Here is a 19,076-nt window from a genome sequence, read left to right on the forward strand (position 1 = left end):
CTTCCAATCCTGAAACCTGGGTGCCACTCAAAGACCTTTCTGTTCTCATCCAAGCCAGAGAACAGTAAGAAAAGAAAGAGGAACTCTTTTTAGGGCATCTGATGCTAGCAATGAGTCAGTCTCCTCCATATCTTCCTCGGCACTGAGAGATGTCTATTCTCCCTTATGTCACGCGTTGCCTCAGATACAACCAAAGTGGCTTTAGTGAGGATTTAGTAGTTATCCACGTGTAAGTTATGCTAAAGAACTTAATCTAGAATCTGGAGAGATGGCTCAGTGGTTAAGAGCACTGACTGCTCTTCCAGAGGTCCTGAGTTCAATTCCCAGCTACCACATGGTGGCTCACAACCATCTGTAATGGAATCTGATGCCTGAAGACAGCTATAGTGCACTCATACACATTAAATAAATAAATAAATAATAAATCTTGATCTAAATTTACTTTGAGAATTAACCACTATAACCAAGTATGGCCTAGTGCCTGGTTAAAGTCCACACTGGAAGTAGGGTTTTACTGTAAAAGCTGGAGAGGTGAACTATTGGAGCTGGAGGTGCCAGGTCTGTTTCTGCAGGACAGTTTAGTAATTGCTGTTGCAGTTTTCTACCTTACGAAGTAAACAGCCTTTCACAGTCTAGCCCTGGGAGCCTAAGCCCTGTAGAGAAGTCCCTTCCTAATAGGCATAAGATTCCCAAGGACAGACCCAGAAACTGAGGGCCTGGGTAGCTTATGGAAGGAGAGGTTTTGGGGGAAGAAGTGGAGGTTTTTATACACTTTTGAATGCATTGCATAAAATGGAAAAGGCAGAGTCTAACACGGTACACTCTCGAGTAGAATCTTACTCAAGTTGCCTGAAACAGCTTGTTAATGGATGCACTAATTTGACCATTGAACATATGCTGGGCCTTTAGCATCTTCTAGGAATTGCGAACAGACAACCATGCACAAGCAATGCCCAGTCCTCTGATGTCAAAGGGCTTGTCATTAATGTGTTCAATTTAACCCCCCCCAGTTCATTTTTTTATTCTTATTGTTCAATGGTGGTGTTAGATGATCAAAACCACACATTGCCAACATTCTGACCACGGTCCTTTGTTCATTACATCAGAGAAACCCTCCGGAAGATTTTTAGATATAACTTAAGTTTTAGAAAATGTATCGCTACATTATATAGTCCAACGATAGTTATTTCCCTTTATGTTTTCCATTGAATATTCCTGACTCAGAAAATAATAAAAATGCAGAAAACCAATCATTCAACATTTATCGAATTTACAAGAGTCACCAGGTCTTTATCCTTCTTATGTTAAACCAGAATGGCATCTAACATTCGCTGTGCTGCTTTTCTAAATCGTGTGTAGAACAGACAGAAGTCCATAGGAGGGGTTTGCGCTCCCACTGTTGCCAGTGGCTGTAAGTATCACCAGCGAGTAGCTGCTTCTTGGGACGCTCACCTCTAGGTTAATGGTGAGGCCATAGAGGCAGATCTGGGTCTCAAAGGTTATGGAGTGCAGCTCTTCTGTCACCATGTGGCAGCCCTGTGAGGAGACAGGGGGATCAGTTTCTTACAAAGGCAACTTTTCTGACCGAGACCTGGAAGTTAACAAAGTCGGTGTTCCCCAAAGGTTCCCAGGATTTAAAAATAAGGCGAATAATGACTTTCACTTTCCAAAACATGAGTTCTTGCTTTTAAAATTCTGGCATGTTTCCAGTGTCTGAAATGCAAAGGTATTCTTTATTCTAACTTTCTAAAACTAGTCCTTTGGATTTGACAAATAACTTATAAGCCACATGTTTATGAATCTATAGAAAGAACTTATAATCTTATAATGAATTGTTGAGAAAAGAAATCAAGGCCCCTCTGGCTAAACATAGGCGAGATGCATATGTTTTTTTCTGTTTGCTCCAAAAACTTTAATAAGATTTTAGTCAAACAAAATTGTCATCTAGATTCCCAGTGTGAGACGGTAAGGTGTGGAAAAGTTGGAAGAGGAGAAGGTCTTAACTGGTCTGAGGCTGAAAAAAAAGAGGCCCAAACAGGCCAGCCCCAGCACGTGCAATCACTTTTACAGGACTCCTGACCTAGCCAGGCAACAAGGTTTTCTCTTTAGAGCAGATAAGTCAGTGGAAATAGGAAGACGTTGCATTCTAGGTAATCAACAACTTGTGGCCATGGTACAGTGACAAGCTGAAGGGAGGATGATTCTCTGAAAGTCTGTGGTGATATCCAGGTCCTGTATGCATTTGACATTGGGCCTACTCATGGTCAGGCTTTAAACCTCAGGACATGTATCTTGGATGTGGACCAGAGCAGAGGTAAATCCACCAGTATTACCTCCGGGAAGCTGCTTGCTAAGAAACTGCCAACTCCGAGTAACTCGTCCTTGATTCAACAGTCTCAACCACATAGAGGAGTGGTCTCTAAATGGCTTCTATGGCCTTAGTTATGAAATGTCAAGCTAATGACCACCAGACATTTCAAAAAGTCTCTCACATGAAGTACAGGTGTGAAATTAAAAAAAAAAACCTTTGAGGAAAATGCAAAAACAAAAGATTTTTTAAAAAGTAAACAATATATACCAAGCTTAGTTTGTTCAGTGTAAATAACAAATCAACCAATTGTAATGAGTGGTTATTGCTACTAAGTTGTGCCCAGCAAATGTCTAAGGGTTGGAGAGACTCCAATCACAATGAATAAATGAAAAGCCACAGCCTTCATCGCTGTAAACTTCCAGAAAACCAGAGACTTAATGGGAAGTCTGAGGTTTCAGGAGTACAAGAATGGAGGACCATTTGCAAATGACTGAGAATCAGAATATAAAATAACCAGAAGACAATGAGTTCTTTTCTTTTTAAACTTCTGAAGAAAAATTATTTCTAACTCCGAATTCTATACCCATCCAAACTACCAGTCAAGAGTGACCATAAAACATGTATCAGGGGGTTGGGGATTTAGCTCAGTGGTAGAGCACTTGCCTAGCAAGCGCAAGGCCCTGGGTTCGGTCCCCAGCTCCAAAAAAAAAGAAGAAAGAAAAAAAAAAAAAACAAACAAAAACATGTTTCAGACATGCAAAGCCACAGGAAGCTACTTCCTAAAAATCTTCTTTCTGAAAGCTGTTGAAAGAGGTTCTGTAAATAGTAGTAGTAGTAATAATTAATAATAATAATAATAATAATAATAAAATCGGCTAAGATAGAGGAAGACACAGACCTAACCAGAAGAACTGGGGAGAGATAACATAGAAAAGAAAACCAAACAACCAAACAAAAACAGACTACATAATAATTATGCAACAGATTTAGAAGGTAAATGGGAAAGATTGAAGGGAGAAATTGTAGCCCAAATCAGATCAAAGTTGTATTTTTAAATAGAAAATTCCACTAGCTACAGGAGCTGGGGATATAGCCACGAAAGAAAAGAAAAAACGCTCAGAGTAACATGCTTAACCATGTATAAGGAAGCTTCTCTTCCTGATGAAGTTTAGGGCTACAAGAGGAACAGGTTCTTAAATTAATTACATAAAAACTCAAGGAACCACTCTATCCAGAGAAAAATGAAAGCAACACAAGAATGGGATCATAATCACAGTACGCTGCTTGACTCAGATGTTAAATTGTATATAATTGTAATTACTTTGCTTAATTTATGAAAGTAGAGGGAAAATTGTATGTATGGGTGCAGCTCATAAAAAAGGCCATAACTTAATCTTGTGTTCAGGAAAGAATTTAAGAATTTTATATGCAAAATTAAAAACTTAAAAGATACCAGAATTACATTTACCTCGCAAAAAGTTAATTCAAGGGAGGGGTTAAGAAGAGAAATTGCCATTTATCTCTGATGACACCCCATAGTACTTTGCTATGCCTACAACCAGCAGAACTGTCACCATCTAGAAGCTTAGTAGAAAAATGGGATGTTGAGCCCAGGCTTACAGAATCAGATTTTGCATTTTAACAAGAACTACAGGTAGGATTTGGGAAGCAATTATTCTTGATGTGGTCCATTAACATTTCATTTAGTCTCAAAAAAGGACGTGGGACATTTTGTGATAGAAAGCTTAACCCATTTATAAAACAAGCCCAGGAACAAGTGAGCAGAAGTGGACTTGTCTAAATTAGAACAATCGGGTGAGTTCTGAGAGAACAGGGTCACCCTGGGAGGAATGGGAAATAACACTGAGTATCAGTAAAAATTCTGAACCCACTGTGTTCATTTTGAAATAATAAAAATTAGTCAAATGATATGAGTAAGAATTGCATGGGAAGTTTGATAACGCAGAGGGTGTTAAGCTTAGGATTCAGAAGAAAAGTACAGACTGAAAAAGCCTTTTTTCTTGGGCTAGAAGATCATCTTATTTTGATTGCCTAAAAGTACTGAAAGCAGCAGACTGGAGTCACTTTGCATCAGATTAGCAGGAAGTTATATATAATATATATAATATATAATATATAATATAACGCTACTTGCAAATCCCTAGACAACCACTAAAATCCCTCTTAGTACACGAACATACCAAGTAAACAATTTCCCTTCCCTACACAGCCTTGACGTCTGTTTTCCTTTTAGTTGAGTGAAAGACTAAGTAACTGGATTCTATTATTACGAAACTATTTTTAACTAAGAAAACCTCACTATCTCCGAGGAAAGGTGCTTACACTGTGCCCATTACTAAGATGACTGAGGAACCTAAATTTTCATTTTATGTTTATCAAGGACTGTTCTTTACTTTTTAAATCCATTTCATCAGTGAATAAGCATGTGCAAATTTCTGAGAGGCTTCCAGCAGGCATGCAAATGTAAACCCAATGACCAAAAACCAAGTTAACAAATTGCTATAATGTGGTCTAGCCCCCTGCTTTGACATAGAACCTTCAACCCACTTGGTACCTCAGAGTTCTACTTGAGCATGGTGGTGTGGCTAAGGCATGGCCTTTCTGGCTCATTGCCCATGGCTTCTCTTCTATTTCTATGAAGGGGCTCAAATGATAATCATGACGCCTAGGTCCTTCCTTGTGCCTAGAGATGACCTTGGCTCTATAAATCTATTGTAGAGAAGGCTATAGCTGGAAAAGGCCTTCCCGAATATGAGCTCCTATAATCTGTGACATAACTAGATATACATGTTAATCTCTGTCTCTAGCTTTCGGGGCAGGATTTCTGTGGCTTGTATAGACAGGGTGATGGAAGAATCCTTTATTGTTGTTTTGATATAGGGTCTCTAACCATACGATTACAAATTGGAAGGTTCACACCATCCCCAAACTCTTGAGAAGAAGAAAGGAGCTAGAAGCTTCATTATCCCCAGTGGCCTATGATAAAGTCAATCATGTCCACTTAATCCTTCCCTAAAACCTCCAAAGGACAAGACTTAAGACAGTTCTGTCTGAATAATATAGAGGTTCATAGAAGGTGGCCATTGTCCTTGACATATGTCTTCTACATGTCTTACATATTACTGTTTCCTTTATAATAGCCTCTATGATACCCTGGGAAATAGAAGCAAGTTCTGTGGGCCTCTCCAGTAAATTAACTGTACCCAAAAAGTGGCTTGTGGGAACCCTGATGTACTGTGGTCAGGAGCACAGACCACAGATGTGATTTGTATTTGACGGAGTAGAAAAGCCCAGTTTCAAGTGCTATCTCCACAATTCTAGTCTGTAGCTTAAATTACATGATTAAGTATGCATATAAGACTTCATTAAAGATGTCTTTCTTAGATTTTTTAAAAGTTGTGGTACATCTGTTTACCATCCAAATGTAGGGTCTTGGAACACATACATTTGGGAGGGAGCAGGGTTAGGGAGGGAGGGAGAGGGGAAATTATGTTCTTGTATTTTAACTTAAAAGAGTATAAAAAAAATGAAGCTTCTCTAGAGCAATAATTACAGTCAGGATTGTCCATTAACTCTGAGGAAAATTTCAGACATTAGAGTTTTGTTTTGTTTTAATCTGGATAACAAGAAGTCTTCTGGGTGATTCTAGCCAGTTTCTGTTGTTTACACAAAATCGCCCGATCCTTTATGATGCACATTTACAACAAAACATGGCAGGGTGGCCAATGTCCAATACACATGACTGACTAAAAGTCTGGCAGAGGGTACGTCATTAATTCCCAACGCGTCCATGGCCATTATTCAAAGACTCCATTATTTTGCCAGTGCAATCCAAGCCAGATGCCATTCAATTTCACAGTCCTGACTAAGATACCACCCAAGATGATTACAGATTTAAAATAAATGTATTTAATAATAAGAAATTTGGCAATTGGCTAAACAACATGACTAAGGCTCCTCATAGCAAAAAAGTATACAAACTAACGAGAGGCATGTCTAGATGCTCCTATATTAGTTGTTCTCCTGACTAGTAGAATATCTTGGAATCCCAGACAATGTATGAGTCAATAATTAATTCCTCCAGTAAGAAGAAATTCTTGTCTGTTCCTTCATGTTTGCTTGATTGCTTAAGATCGGTGTGCTGTAGCCAAGGCTGGCTTCAAACTTGCTGCGAGCTAAAGAATACCTTGTACTCTCCTGCTTTCCCTCCTCCGTCCCCCTGTACAGAGGTCACAGGTAATGCACCACAGTGCCAGCCCCCTGCTTGTTGTCAATCCATACCCTACATAACACAGGGAAAACTGCAGCACTTAGGAACCAATTCTTTCAGGAAATATTTATCTAGCATGTTAAAAACAACAAAAACAAAGCAAAGAACTAGCTTGGGGACTGGGAAATACCGAGAAGAGGGGCTAGTGGTACAATTGTACCAGAGCCCATAGTCACAGACTCATAAGAAATTCATGGAAATGACAAGTATTCTTAGCATGAACAACAGGGATTCTGGATGGATCCTCCACTCTCAGAAGGCTGGGTTTATAGGAAGAGACGTATGCCATTTTCTCTCCTAAAGAAAACTTACGACGACTCCATTCAGATCAAAGAAAATCAGCTTGCTGTGACCTGTTGAGGCTGGTTGGGTCATGAGCAGTGTGTCTGTGTTTGAGAACACTGAACCGTGAAAGAACATTGGTTTGGCTGTTTAGTGAAGGGAAACTTGTCACTCAGGCTTCACTGATAGCTTCTTTGTACTTCACACCTTTCCGCCACCTAGAATAACCAACACTTGAGTCTGTGGCTGAAGTCACTAATCAGTCAAGCCTGCTGACACAGAGTGATCTGGAGAGACGGCAGTGCCAGCAATCCTGAAAGGGCCTGGGGATGCTTGTTTTACATGAGAGACTGGTAGCTTCAAATTCTTGTCACTTGAGAGATGACAGAATAACTTCATTTACTTATTTATTTATTTTTATTGTGACTCTCCCTGGGAAGGGACAAAGACGGGACAAGAAGGCAGTTACTACCCTTAAGGTATGCTGAAGTATTCCAAAACAAAAATTTAAAATTCATTTCAAACAATCTAAAGCTCCTTTTCTACTTCTGAGGATTGTAAAATTTCAGACAAAGAAGCATCAGAGACATGTGCAGAGGATGGAATTTGGGGTGTGTGCCAACTCGAGTAGGGAAGTCAGAGAAAAACTTGTGGGAGTTGCGTCTCTTCTCTCACCACATGGCTTACAGGAATTGAACGTGGGTCTCCTCATGGCTGATGGCAAGCTTCTTTACCCATGGAGCCCTCTCACTGACTAGAGCTTCCTTGTTTTGTTAAACATCAAAGCATATTTTTAAAATTTCCTATCCATGCTCCCAACTGTATAAAAGATTAAGCAACGGTGACCCAGAGTGACACAGTTTAATCTCCAGTCCAAGGCGGGGGTTGGGAGACTGGGGGGCTTGGGGTTGGGGGTTAGGGAGAGGAGTTGTAGAGGGAATTATTTGTGCAATGTGAGGCAGTTTCATCTATCAATAAAAAAGTCTAAGTCTATGGCCAATGATCAGAGGCAGAATTAGAAGGTGGGCCATCCAGCAGAGATAGATAGATAGATAGATAGATAGATAGATAGATAGATAGATAGATAGATAGATAGAGACAGAGAGACACAGAGAAAGAGACAGAGAGACACAGAGAGACACAGAGAGAGACAGAGAGGGGGGAATTTTGGAAGATAATCAGGCATGAGAGATTCGTCCCAGACACAGAAGACAGTCCCATGAAACTGAGGGTCAGGTAACCAGCCACATGGCATGACTTAGAATAAACAGTCAATTGAGTTATGAAGTAGTCAGAGAACAAGCAAAGCTGTTAGCCTAGGTATTTATTCATATAGAGGAAGTCTTAGAGTCATAATTTTGTTAACCTGCCCGTGGGTGGAAAGGCCCAAAGTTAGAGATAGCTTTAACTACAGGAGGGAATTCCTGAAGCTCCTGTTTGGTTCCCTGGACCTTTGAGAAAAGAATAAGTGTCAGGCAACTTCCTCCCTTTGCCTAAGCTTAAAGCTAGTTACCAGTGCTTTAAATCTAGGGGAGAGTGGAGACATCCCCATCACCTTGTCAGCTAACAGTCATCCAGTGTGAGTCTCACAATCACAAAAGCACAACTTAAAAACCCAAGGGTGTGTGTGTGTGTGTGTATGTGTGTGTGTGTGTGTGTGTGTGTGTGTGTGTGTGTGTGTGTGTAGCAAAGTCAGTGTAGGGGACTTTAGGGTGGAATTAACAAACTCAAAGCAAGACGTTTCCCAAAGGGGGCATTTAGAAATGTAGTCTGAGGTTTCAGAGTCAGGTTGCATGCAGATTGGGGTTGTGCCCTGAGTCCCGTGACAGAGCCCATCTCTCCAGCCAAGCATGCGTATGGCACATATAAACAGAGACCTAGGAGGATAGTGTTTCCAGTCACTGAATGTGAGCTTCCATTAATGTAATACCTGGCCTCCATCAAGCAGGCAGCACAAATTCCTGATCTGTAAGAACCACAGCCAACCTATGCCCACACACCACCAATAATTCACACATCATTCTTCTTTGGTTCTGTCAACAACCCTGGAAGTGTAGGGCTAACACTAACCATGTTCTGTAGATAGGAATACTGAGAGGAGGACAGTGGCTTGAAAAGCAGAGTCCAATCAAATGCTGTTTTCCTATTCCCCCAGAGGCATAGCAGGGAAGCAAAGGGGGAGGGGGTAGAGCCCGGGAGAGAAAGGGCATTCACGTTTCCTAAAGAAACGTTATGTTAATTTCCTTCTAGGCTCGGCAAGGAGTCTATGGTGAAATGGCTCCCACTTCTGAGCTGGTATAGCAGGCCTGGTGTGAGGTAAGTTGCTCCACCCTCCCAGAGATTGTAAAATCGTAAAGGGGTGTGTCCCAGAAGGATGAGCAGTACAGGCAGTCAAGGTTCATTCGATGCCTGGTGCAAACTTGAGTGAGGTCAGCTCCCCCAATTTGAATATGTATGCTACCCACTTAGCGGTGTTCTCACCAGAATTATCTACCAGGAGCAACTGTTAAATGAATTCTCAGCAGGGAAGGCCCACTTGCTGCAGGTGCTCCTAGAAAGCAATAGCAACCTTCGAAGCTTGGAAATAAGGTCATGGTATCCTTGCTTCCTACCTTCTTAAACTGTGTTACTACCATCATTGGCCCTGTGGGTTTATGAACACCACCACCTTATATACCAATATTCTTTCCCTCTCTTTCCTTTGGTCACTTCTACTGCCCAAACCCCTGATGACTGGATCATCTTCCTCCACATGTGTCATACCAGTGTCTTAAGCACACAAAACAGTGTTTGAGCCTGCGGCTTGTCTAAATGTACCTTGACACCGTACTAAGATTCTATCAATAGGGGGAGCTCAAAGAATATCTTAAACACAATAGCCCTTGCTTTAACAAACTTGAAAAAATAAAAAAAATAAACAAAGTCATTGTATGCTGTATGATTTTGTTATCAACTGAAAAATAAGAGGACATAAATTCAAAGCAATATAAGTAGACATTACTAATAAGACAGTGCTTGGGTTTTCTATAAGGAGGATGATTTACTTAGAGCTCCGTCTCCAAGGAAATCCCGGTACAGATTTTTATTTCATGTTGGTAAAGATGACAATGTTCTGCAAGAGTTGAGCTATTTGGATGTATTCCCATTGGATATGCTTTGCTTAAGAAAAGTTCAGGATAATTGTGCCTGTTTTTGTTCAGACTTGTAAATAACAACATTCAGGGATGTCAAGCTGAATGAAATATTACAACTGTGTTCAAAATTCCGCCGAGATGTGTGTAATGGGCTTTTGTTTATGATGTTTTTTATAAGAATGGTTCGGGAAACTGAGAGAAACCTTCACAGGAAAGAACTCCTCTTATTTATTTTGCTAGAACCCTCAAGCTCAAAAGCTCCACTCTATGCTCAGTGGTTGGGAGGAAAGACTCGCTCGAGGCCTCTGCCTTCAGCAGCAACTCCAGTCAGGAAGAAGCACAGCTCAACTTCCATAGATGGGAGGTGCAACTGAGACAATGAGGAGTTCACAGAAGGGAACAGGACTTTAAACCTTTGTGGTGAGTCATGTGGTCTGTGCACATGGTGGGGGGAGAGGACAGAGACAGAGAGACAGAGACAGAGACAGAGCAACCACTGACATTAGAAGCTGGGTTTACAAAGTTCTTCCACATGATCTAACCATCTTAGATCTTTGTCTTAAGAGCTATGATGATAAAGCCAGGGGACTGGCTCTGTAGAGACTGGATTGTAACACGCCTTCACTGCTGGCAACTGCCTTGAGTACTCAGGGTCACCTCTGCAGGCTCCGAGCAAGGCACGCATGGTGTCACCTCTCATCACTTAGGACATAAAAAGTACAACATCTTTTTATCATGTGATTTTCCAGAGATAACATTTTCAGTCACTGTTGGGAATTTAGACTTCCTATATTCAAACTTGAAAGACAAAACTATAATGACTAATTTTCTAGGCTAACTCAGAGAGGTGGCTTTCATGGTCATGTCTAGCCCAGGATTCCACCAGGCTACTGACTGGGATGTGATTGCTCAGGCAAGCTTCCATTTGTCCAGTTCACTTGGTGAAATACCAACCTTAGAGATCAAAGTAACTGATGCCACACAATCAAATAATCATTTTCTCAGTATGAATTTTCTGTAATATGCCATAATTCTGTAAACTTACTTCACATCTGTGGGAAAGGGGGTGGTTTTAAGATAGTTTGCAATAAAGGAGAGCTAATTAAAGAAACATAGCATCTCTATGAAATAGAATATAATTAAACTTTTGGGGGGCTTTAAGGACAAGCTTTCTCTGTATAGCCCCAACTGTGCTGGAACTTGCGTTGTAAACCAGGCTGGCCTTGAACTCACAAAGATCCACCTGCCTCTGCCTCCCTACTGCCGTGATAAAGGCCTGCACCACCACTGCCTGGCTTAATGAAACAGTTTGAATCCCATTCTCCAACGGCACTGGACGAGATGGACAGCTGTTAGCCATGTGCAGTTATGTCCACCAAAAGTTAGGAAACAGAGCATGTGGCATATGTTTAAGGCTTAGATCTATAAACAGAAGATTCGAATGATAAACCAGAAGGTCAATGTTTTCTCTTCAGGGTAATATGGTGTCTTATTTTCCTTTTCCTCTTTAAACATTTCCATGCTATCTGCAACGAGCAAGCTTTAGGCTTATAATCGGGGAAATGTAGATTTGACTTTATGTACAATTAAGCGATTTAAGAGAAACTTAAATGTTAAGGACTGTTTCCTAGGATAACCCCAGAGTCAGCGTTTCCTACCTCGTTTCCTTTACTCCCAGTGCTGCACTTCATCTCCTTCGGTTGCTTTGAGAAAGAAAATAATAGTGTTTAGACGGAAGGTCATTATCAGTAACCCATTCACTTTCACAGTCGAAGGTGGAAAGTGACTTCTTTAACAACTCCTGTTGTCCCAGTCACTGAAACTTCACTTACCTGCTGAGATCCAACACAAGTTACAACTGAAAGCCAAACTAAACCCCAAATGATTATATATATTACAGGTATAAGCCTTTGTGCTAACCAGCTTGATGTTTCAGAAAGTGAACCCTTAAGGCTGATTCAGTGGTGTCAAACACCCAGGTGGGCACTGGGTAAGCGTTAATTAATAAACCAGAGAAATAGCATGTTTCTGGCAAGAATAGCCATAGGGTCTTTGGAAATCTAAGAACTCTCTCTCTCTCTCTCTCTCTCTCTCTCTCTCTCTCTCTCTCTCTCTCTCTCTCTCTCTCTCTCAGGGGAGGTGGGTGCACAGAAAGAGAGCTCTAGGTCAAGAGGAAGTGGTAAACAGGAAAAGCCCAGGATGAAGCAGGGACCAGAGCTTTCTAGTCAACTCCAAGGTAGACTGTACAACATATAATGCTGTGTTGGGACATCCCAAGAACAGCCCAAGTCGTTATGAATTGAAAGTGCTTTCTGCTCCACGTTCTTGGGCGTCACTTCCTGGGGGACTTCAAAAATGAAACCAGAACAGCTCTGCATTTTAACACAGATTTCGGACGCTTTTCTGATGAACACTGGCCAGTCACCATGAACGCATGCAGCTCTGCAGTGCTACCGTTAAGAGTTCACTGAGTTCTTGCTCCATGTCCTTTCTACTGTGTTAATTTTCTAATGGGGGCATGATTTGTTTCTCACTTTGGTACTCATGAAGGAAACAACACAATACTCTGAATTTTACAGCCGGTTAACGAAGCTGGGGGAGGAGCATCGGCATTGTGGTCTCATTCGCTTCTTACCAAATGTCTAAACTCCACTGAGAGGCTCCCATTGGAAGATTCCTCACTGGACATAGCTTTGATGTGAGTTCCACAGAGCACAAATCTTCTATTGCTAGGGAGAAAAATCTTTGCTTTTAAAATGGTTTTGGGTCAACATATACTTAAGATAACAGCAAAAACAAAACAAAACAAAATAAAACTGCTAAGTAAATATTTTACCTTAGAGTTGAGACATTCCTGTAAAACCAAGGAGAGACGTTAAAATGAGATACTAGATCGAGGGAGCCATTGTTAGACCACTTCAAATTGTACCCACTGGAGCACCATCCAAACTTCATAGTAAAAGCTTAAAAAGTGAAATCTTTAAGAGTTCAGTTAAATCTTTGAACTTGAAGTCAAATAGTTAAAGTAGAGTAATATATATAAAGTAAAAGAAATAAAATACAAAATTATTGAGTAAGAATTTTTAAAAAATCTTTCCTTGCCATGTTTGAAATTAAATTAGGAAGCTTACTTGTCAATGGATGCCTTCACTTTCACCTGATAGTTCAGTTCTGGCAATTTTATTAGTAATCTGGAAAGAAACAGGAATGAAGCGACAGAATCAAAGATAAAATATTGGAAGCGTTAAAAGCCTTTTCTACATTTAAAGAATTAAAATATATTTCTAGCTTATACGTAGAAATAAAAACAACATTATCTCCACTACATGTCAATGTGCTTTAAAATGTGAAGAAAACCTCCCTAGTTTGCGCTGTGACGTAACAGGTTCCAGTCTCCATGTGTGTATTAACAAACACACTTGCTGTGTGCACATTGTCTCAGTTAACAGGTACTAGACAGTACATTGGCCCACTCTGAAAAACAGCCGTATGTTTGGGTTGAGATCTGGATGGCGTATGTGTAAAAGAGTTTCCTTACAAGTCTATTAGCCTGGCTCCAGCTTCTCATTCCGCAGACACAAATACTGTGTAAACACAGCAAAATAAATATTTTGAGAATTCTTAGGGTGAAAATGTTGAGAGAGGCCAAACTTCTAAAATGAATATAGAAAATTCCAATTTTATTATATTTGTAGCTTTAAGCATAGTAATATATTTTCATAGGAGTAAATATGATCATAAATAAAAAAAAGAAAAAGAAAAAAGGCCTAACTTGAAAGGAACAATTCAAGTACAGTTAAGAATTCCTCAAACTCCTCCTTTTGATGTCAGCCTTTATATATTTTGGCTTTTTACCCCCCAATCCCCAAGGTAACCCACAATGTGCTATGTCTGTAGGTTCCCTGCAGCTGCTGACATATTCAGTCATTCACTTACCTATTCGTCCATCCCAAGCCTTCTACACTCATTCAACACATAATGACCTCCTCGTGTACATTGCATATAAACTCAGATATCTGAAAATTCATGTCGCAAAGATTGGGAAAGGAAGAAAGCAGAGCATGGCTATGTGTAAACGGAAAGAATCCAGCCCAGCAGATGAGATGTATATAGTGTGGAGGAAACCACAGCTCATCAACGGCCCAGGCAAAGCTGTGCATGCAGTGAAGCCAAGGGTCCTTAAATGTCTTGCATGAAACACAGAGTTGGCTCCAGAGCAGTGTGTGTTAGGTGTAAGATTGGTCGTAGAAGATGCTGAAGAAGGTGATCTCAGAATATGGACAGACTCTTTTTTTTCATCTTCCTCCTAATTTGGCTCCAGAAAGGATTTGATCTATTATAAGGCACTCAGCCTAGAGCCGGGAGCTTGAGATTCCTTTCGGGGGTTGCTTATCAGATATTTACATTATAATTTATAACAAAGTTATAAATTTAGCAAAGTTAAGGTTATGGTAGCAACAAAATAATTTTATGGTTTGGGCTCATCGCAGCATGAGGAGCTGTATCAAAGGGTCACCATGAGGAAGGCTGAGAACCTAGGACTTCGTATCACCTTCCCTGTGAAACGGGAGAGCACAATACTGTGGCAGACAGAAGCTTTAGGGGGAAAACCTTGCACGATCTAGCAAAAAAGTGGGTCCAAAGTTCAGGAAAGAAAGATGAGGACCCCACAGTCAAGTTGAAGAGGAAGACAGGATGCCCAGGCCAGGATAGGGATCTGTCTTCTGGCATCATTTCCAGCAAGTGCAAAGTGCGGCCAGCTCTGGCGCCTCTTCTGCTCAGAACGTTTTGCTAGGCGATCCTTATCACCTCCCCTTTTTCTCATAAAGTATTTTCAACATCCTCTCATCTACATGGATGGACACCCATTACCCCTCACCCTACTTTCCATGTACTGTCTCCCGGGTTCTACAGAGGCACTGAGGTGGGGAATGAACAAGTTTTGAGAATGAAATTTTTAAAAGGAACCTAGCTAAGCCCTCTGCTTCTGTCCTTGTATCTTGGTGCAAAATTCACATAAAGAAATTGACTGAGAGGTTTAATTCGGGGTTTTGAAATGCAAATTGAAAAGTGCCTCCCCTTTAACCACTGGGTTCCAATGCTGCTATGAGATGGAGAATCCTGCGGAGAGAACCTTTGGCTGCTCTCTCCCATGGAATCAATAAAGATTTGAATTTGCTCGGACTTCCAGAGGTGACCTAGTGATTAGGAACGTTCAGCTTCGGGATGGATTTTAAGACACACTAAAAATCTTCGGAAGTGTAGAGCACTTGCCTAGCAAGTGCAAGGCCCTGGGTTCGGTCCCCAGCTCCGGGAAAAAAATAAAATAAAATAAAAGAAAAGAAAGAAAGAAAAAAGAAAAAAAAAGAAAAAGGAAAAACCTTCGGAAGTAAGACTGACGTTGTCTTAAGTTTAATAGAGAAAACCCGAGTTTTGATAGCTCATCGTGATCCAAGAGTACCAAACAGACAAGAAACCACTGAAAATCCTACAGACCCCACTTGTCTCTAAATAAGGTTTTCTGCAAGGATATGCTGAAAGCCGTGGTGATCGGAATCTTTGTGGGGACCCCAATAAGCCCTTTACCAGGTACTCCCAGGGAAAGAAAGTGCTACTGCATTGTCTGTATATTCAAAGCCTTTCACAGCCTGCCCCCGTCTAACTTTTTGATTCTATCTCTCCCTGCTCCACTCTGTTGAAAACAGACTGGGAGCCATTATTTCTGTACACTCGCTCTCCTGCAATCCTCTCTCCCTTCTGTCTTTCCAGTCTCTCTTCACACTAACCTTTTCAGCAATTAATCCCAGAGTGCCTGGTATTATGAGCGCATGCTTTCATGCTAATGTCCCTCACGTCTTCATTAATTTCCCACGTTGTCATGCTCTTGACAAGCAAGTTCACATCATACCATTTCTGCAGGGATTTGCCAAAGTTCAGCACTGTGCTCCCAGCAGGGGCTCTATGAGGAACAGCTGCATGTAAGGCGCCTTAATTAGCGGCGGCTACGCAAAACGACAGTGTGGTTTGCCTACCTCAGTTTTACAGTGAACTGAATGAGGGTTTTAAGTACCATCGGCCTCTGAGGGTGTGTTGGCATGCATGGCTGTCGCTCGACCACAAATGAACTAGATAAAAAGGAAATATTAAAACATTAAAAAATATTGACAGGGCAAACCTAGAGAAATAACATACTATTTTCCCTTAGAGTCCAAACATTTTACACCTAGGAGATGCTGAAATCCCCATTCCACTCCAATCTTCCCAGCAACTTCTCAGTATAATATATAAAAAATGCTCAAAGATCATCCCTAATTAATAATTTTTCTTTCTTTTCTCTTTCCTTCCTTCCTTCCTTCCTTCCTTCTTTCCTTTCTTCCTTCCTTGTGTGTGTGTGTGTGTGTGTGTGTGTGTGTGTGTGTGTGTGTGTGTGTGTGTTACCCCGGCTGTCTCCTCCTCAGCCTCTCTGCCCATCTCAGCCCATCTCCCTGACCTTCTCCCCGTCCCTTTCCCCGCCCAGTCCCCGCCCCCGCCCCGCCCCGCCCCTGCCTCTGCCTCAAGTTTCAGGATTAAAGGCGAGCACCACCACCGCACAGCTAACAATAGTAATTCTTAATTGCTCTAATGGACTCAATACAGGCTCATGTTCATCCTATACAACAAAAGAGAGGTTTATATTTATGTCACTTTGGACTGAACACTGGGACTCCTGGTTTGTATTAGAATTTTTTCTTCAGTGCACTCACACAAAGAGCTTCCCACCCTCATTTTTTGGATACACACTCAAGAAGAAAGAAGTCTTCTTTAAAATGAGAAAAGTGCATGGGAGGTGGATAATATGGCTTATTATCTTATGGAGAACTGAGTCAGCTGCTGGGGGAAGAGGTGGTGATTAAGAGTGGAAATGTGCATCTGGAACTCTCTGGGGTGCTAGCATGGCTTCCTGGGGGCAGTACTCTCCACTGTCCCTCGCTTCAGGGCATCCATACAGCTCCATGCTGAGGGAGGTCTACAATACTAGTGACTCACTTACTTCTTGAAAAGGTTGTAGATGAGGAAGGTCGCTCTCTCCAGCAGGTGAACTCTTTGAGCAGGGATGGGATCCCCTTCGTACGTCATTTTGGTAGATTGCTCCTGTAATTTCTCCAGTTGCTGTCTAAGTTGGAAAAGACTCTCTGCCAGTAGGGTAAAGCTATTGAACAGCAAATGAGAGGATTTTTCCTTCCCCACTTAGTGATCATATTTCATAAATAATAAATGATTAAGTGATTGTTACATTAATTAAAATTATGATTACTGACAATTCTTCATTTTTTTCCCAACCCTTTTCTTCCTGAATGAAAATTCCTTTATGAATTATGTTCAATATTTTCTAATTTGTGCTTTCAATTTACAGACATCCTTTATGAAATACTGTCAACATCTGGAACCAAATCCCTTTTAATTGGCCTTTAGATCCTGTTAAGTATGCATATTAAGAATATGACTCCCACTATAAAGTCAGAGACAGACCAATTTAAAATACAGAGTACAGAACATGAAGAATGTTAATGTGTAAAACTCATCTCCCTCCCCTCTATATACATTTGCAACTCCTGAGTGTTAGTAGAAAATGATGACTCAGTCCTTTTTGCACAAGCTAGAGTTTGGGAAGCCTTGCTTTGATACTCAAGTGCAACTCTGGTCATTATGTGCTGATCTTGGCTTAGAAATGGAGGTGTGGATTAGGTCAGAACAGAGAAGGATTAGAAAGACTGAAAGAGAGGAAGAAAAAGGGGGAAGAGGAGGGCTTCTATGGCAGATCACCTCTCAGCAATCTCCCCAGGTACTCTTCTGTCAAGTACACAAAGGACCAGGGAGGGAGCCGTGCCCCGCCCCCCGCCGCCCGCCCCTACCCCCCACCCCCACCCCCCCTCCCCCGGGCAGCTTTCACTGTAGGTCCCATTAATTTGTGGTTCTCATTACCCCCTGTGTTATCTCGATTTCATAGTAGAGTACTCTGGGTTTAGAGAATTGAGGAAAATCCGGTGTGTTTGAAAGCAAGCCCACACCTTTATTTCTGAGAAGGAAGCCCCGGAGGAACAGCAAATTTCCATTTTCTTGAATTATCTCTTAAAAAGCAACTTTGGAAATGGTAACTGAATGATTTTTGTTTCTCCTTATGTTTTTCAATTGTTCTCTCAGCCAGATGATTTTATTTTGCAGCTATGAGTCAGAAAACCTTATCAACATTTTATCCTTTAATGTAAAAAGATAGTATCTACATTTAACAGCCTATCTGCATGTTTGGTAGCAATGCCTTGTTGTACTAACTCCTGGAAAATTTTATGTCTCTTGTTATTGTGTCAATAGTTTTGTATAGGGTCTTGCTCTGTAGACCAAGGTGGCTTGGAACTTGCACGACTCCCCTGAGATGGCGGGTGTGTGTTACCATACCTGGCTTGATTTATTTTTCAACTGGTCAATAAACATTGTGTATATTTGTAGTTTTATACATGATGTTTTGATACATTTATATACTGAAGCGTGGACAAATCTAAACTAAAAAGATATGTACTGTGTCCCGCGACCTTCTTCTTGTAAGAACAGAAACTCTATGGGGTAATTTTCAAGTACATAACATATTGGTAACCACAGTCATCATGGTGTATGATAGATTTCCTAAGCTTACTCTTCTTTCCTACTGAAATTTTGAATTTTCTACCAACACCTTTCACAAAGTAAATGCATTTGAAAATATGAAACTAAAGGTTGAGCTTGATGCTCACGCTTTAAGATGTTTTTCAGATTTCTGAAACTAATGTTTGTTCCACCCTTAAAGACGTGCTTCAAAATAAAGTCATTTGAGTCTTTTAAGATACCGTGTTTGCTTATTGAGCGCTTCTTTTTTTTTCTTTTATTTTCCGGTGCTGGGGACCGAACCCAGGGCCTTGCACTTGCTAGGCAAGCGCTCTACCACTGAGCTAAATCCCCAACCCCCATTGAGCGCTTCTTATGTATAAAAAAACGCTTCTGTTTTCTTCCCAAAGGAGGCAAGCTAAGAGCACGGAGCAGTGGCTCC

The 19,076-nt window shown here is 41.0% G+C and overlaps 1 protein-coding gene across 1 annotated transcript in view; it reads right to left on the reverse strand.

Annotated features, from left to right (window-relative positions):
• The window catches only part of Stat4 (signal transducer and activator of transcription 4), a 110,024-nt gene that overhangs the window by 11,164 nt on the left and 79,784 nt on the right, over nt 1-19,076 (reverse strand). Inside the window, exons 9-15 of the mRNA XM_032899735.1 lie at nt 17,049-17,207; nt 16,051-16,143; nt 13,150-13,209; nt 12,855-12,872; nt 12,654-12,747; nt 11,677-11,721; nt 1,453-1,536 (exon numbers count right to left, since the gene is read on the reverse strand). Of these exons, the coding sequence (XP_032755626.1) occupies nt 1,453-1,536; nt 11,677-11,721; nt 12,654-12,747; nt 12,855-12,872; nt 13,150-13,209; nt 16,051-16,143; nt 17,049-17,207 (553 nt within the window). The remainder of the gene's footprint in view (nt 1-1,452; nt 1,537-11,676; nt 11,722-12,653; nt 12,748-12,854; nt 12,873-13,149; nt 13,210-16,050; nt 16,144-17,048; nt 17,208-19,076) is intronic.

This window comes from Rattus rattus, chromosome 4, assembly GCF_011064425.1.
Source record: "Rattus rattus isolate New Zealand chromosome 4, Rrattus_CSIRO_v1, whole genome shotgun sequence".
In the NCBI taxonomy this organism is placed as follows: domain Eukaryota; kingdom Metazoa; phylum Chordata; class Mammalia; order Rodentia; family Muridae; genus Rattus; species Rattus rattus.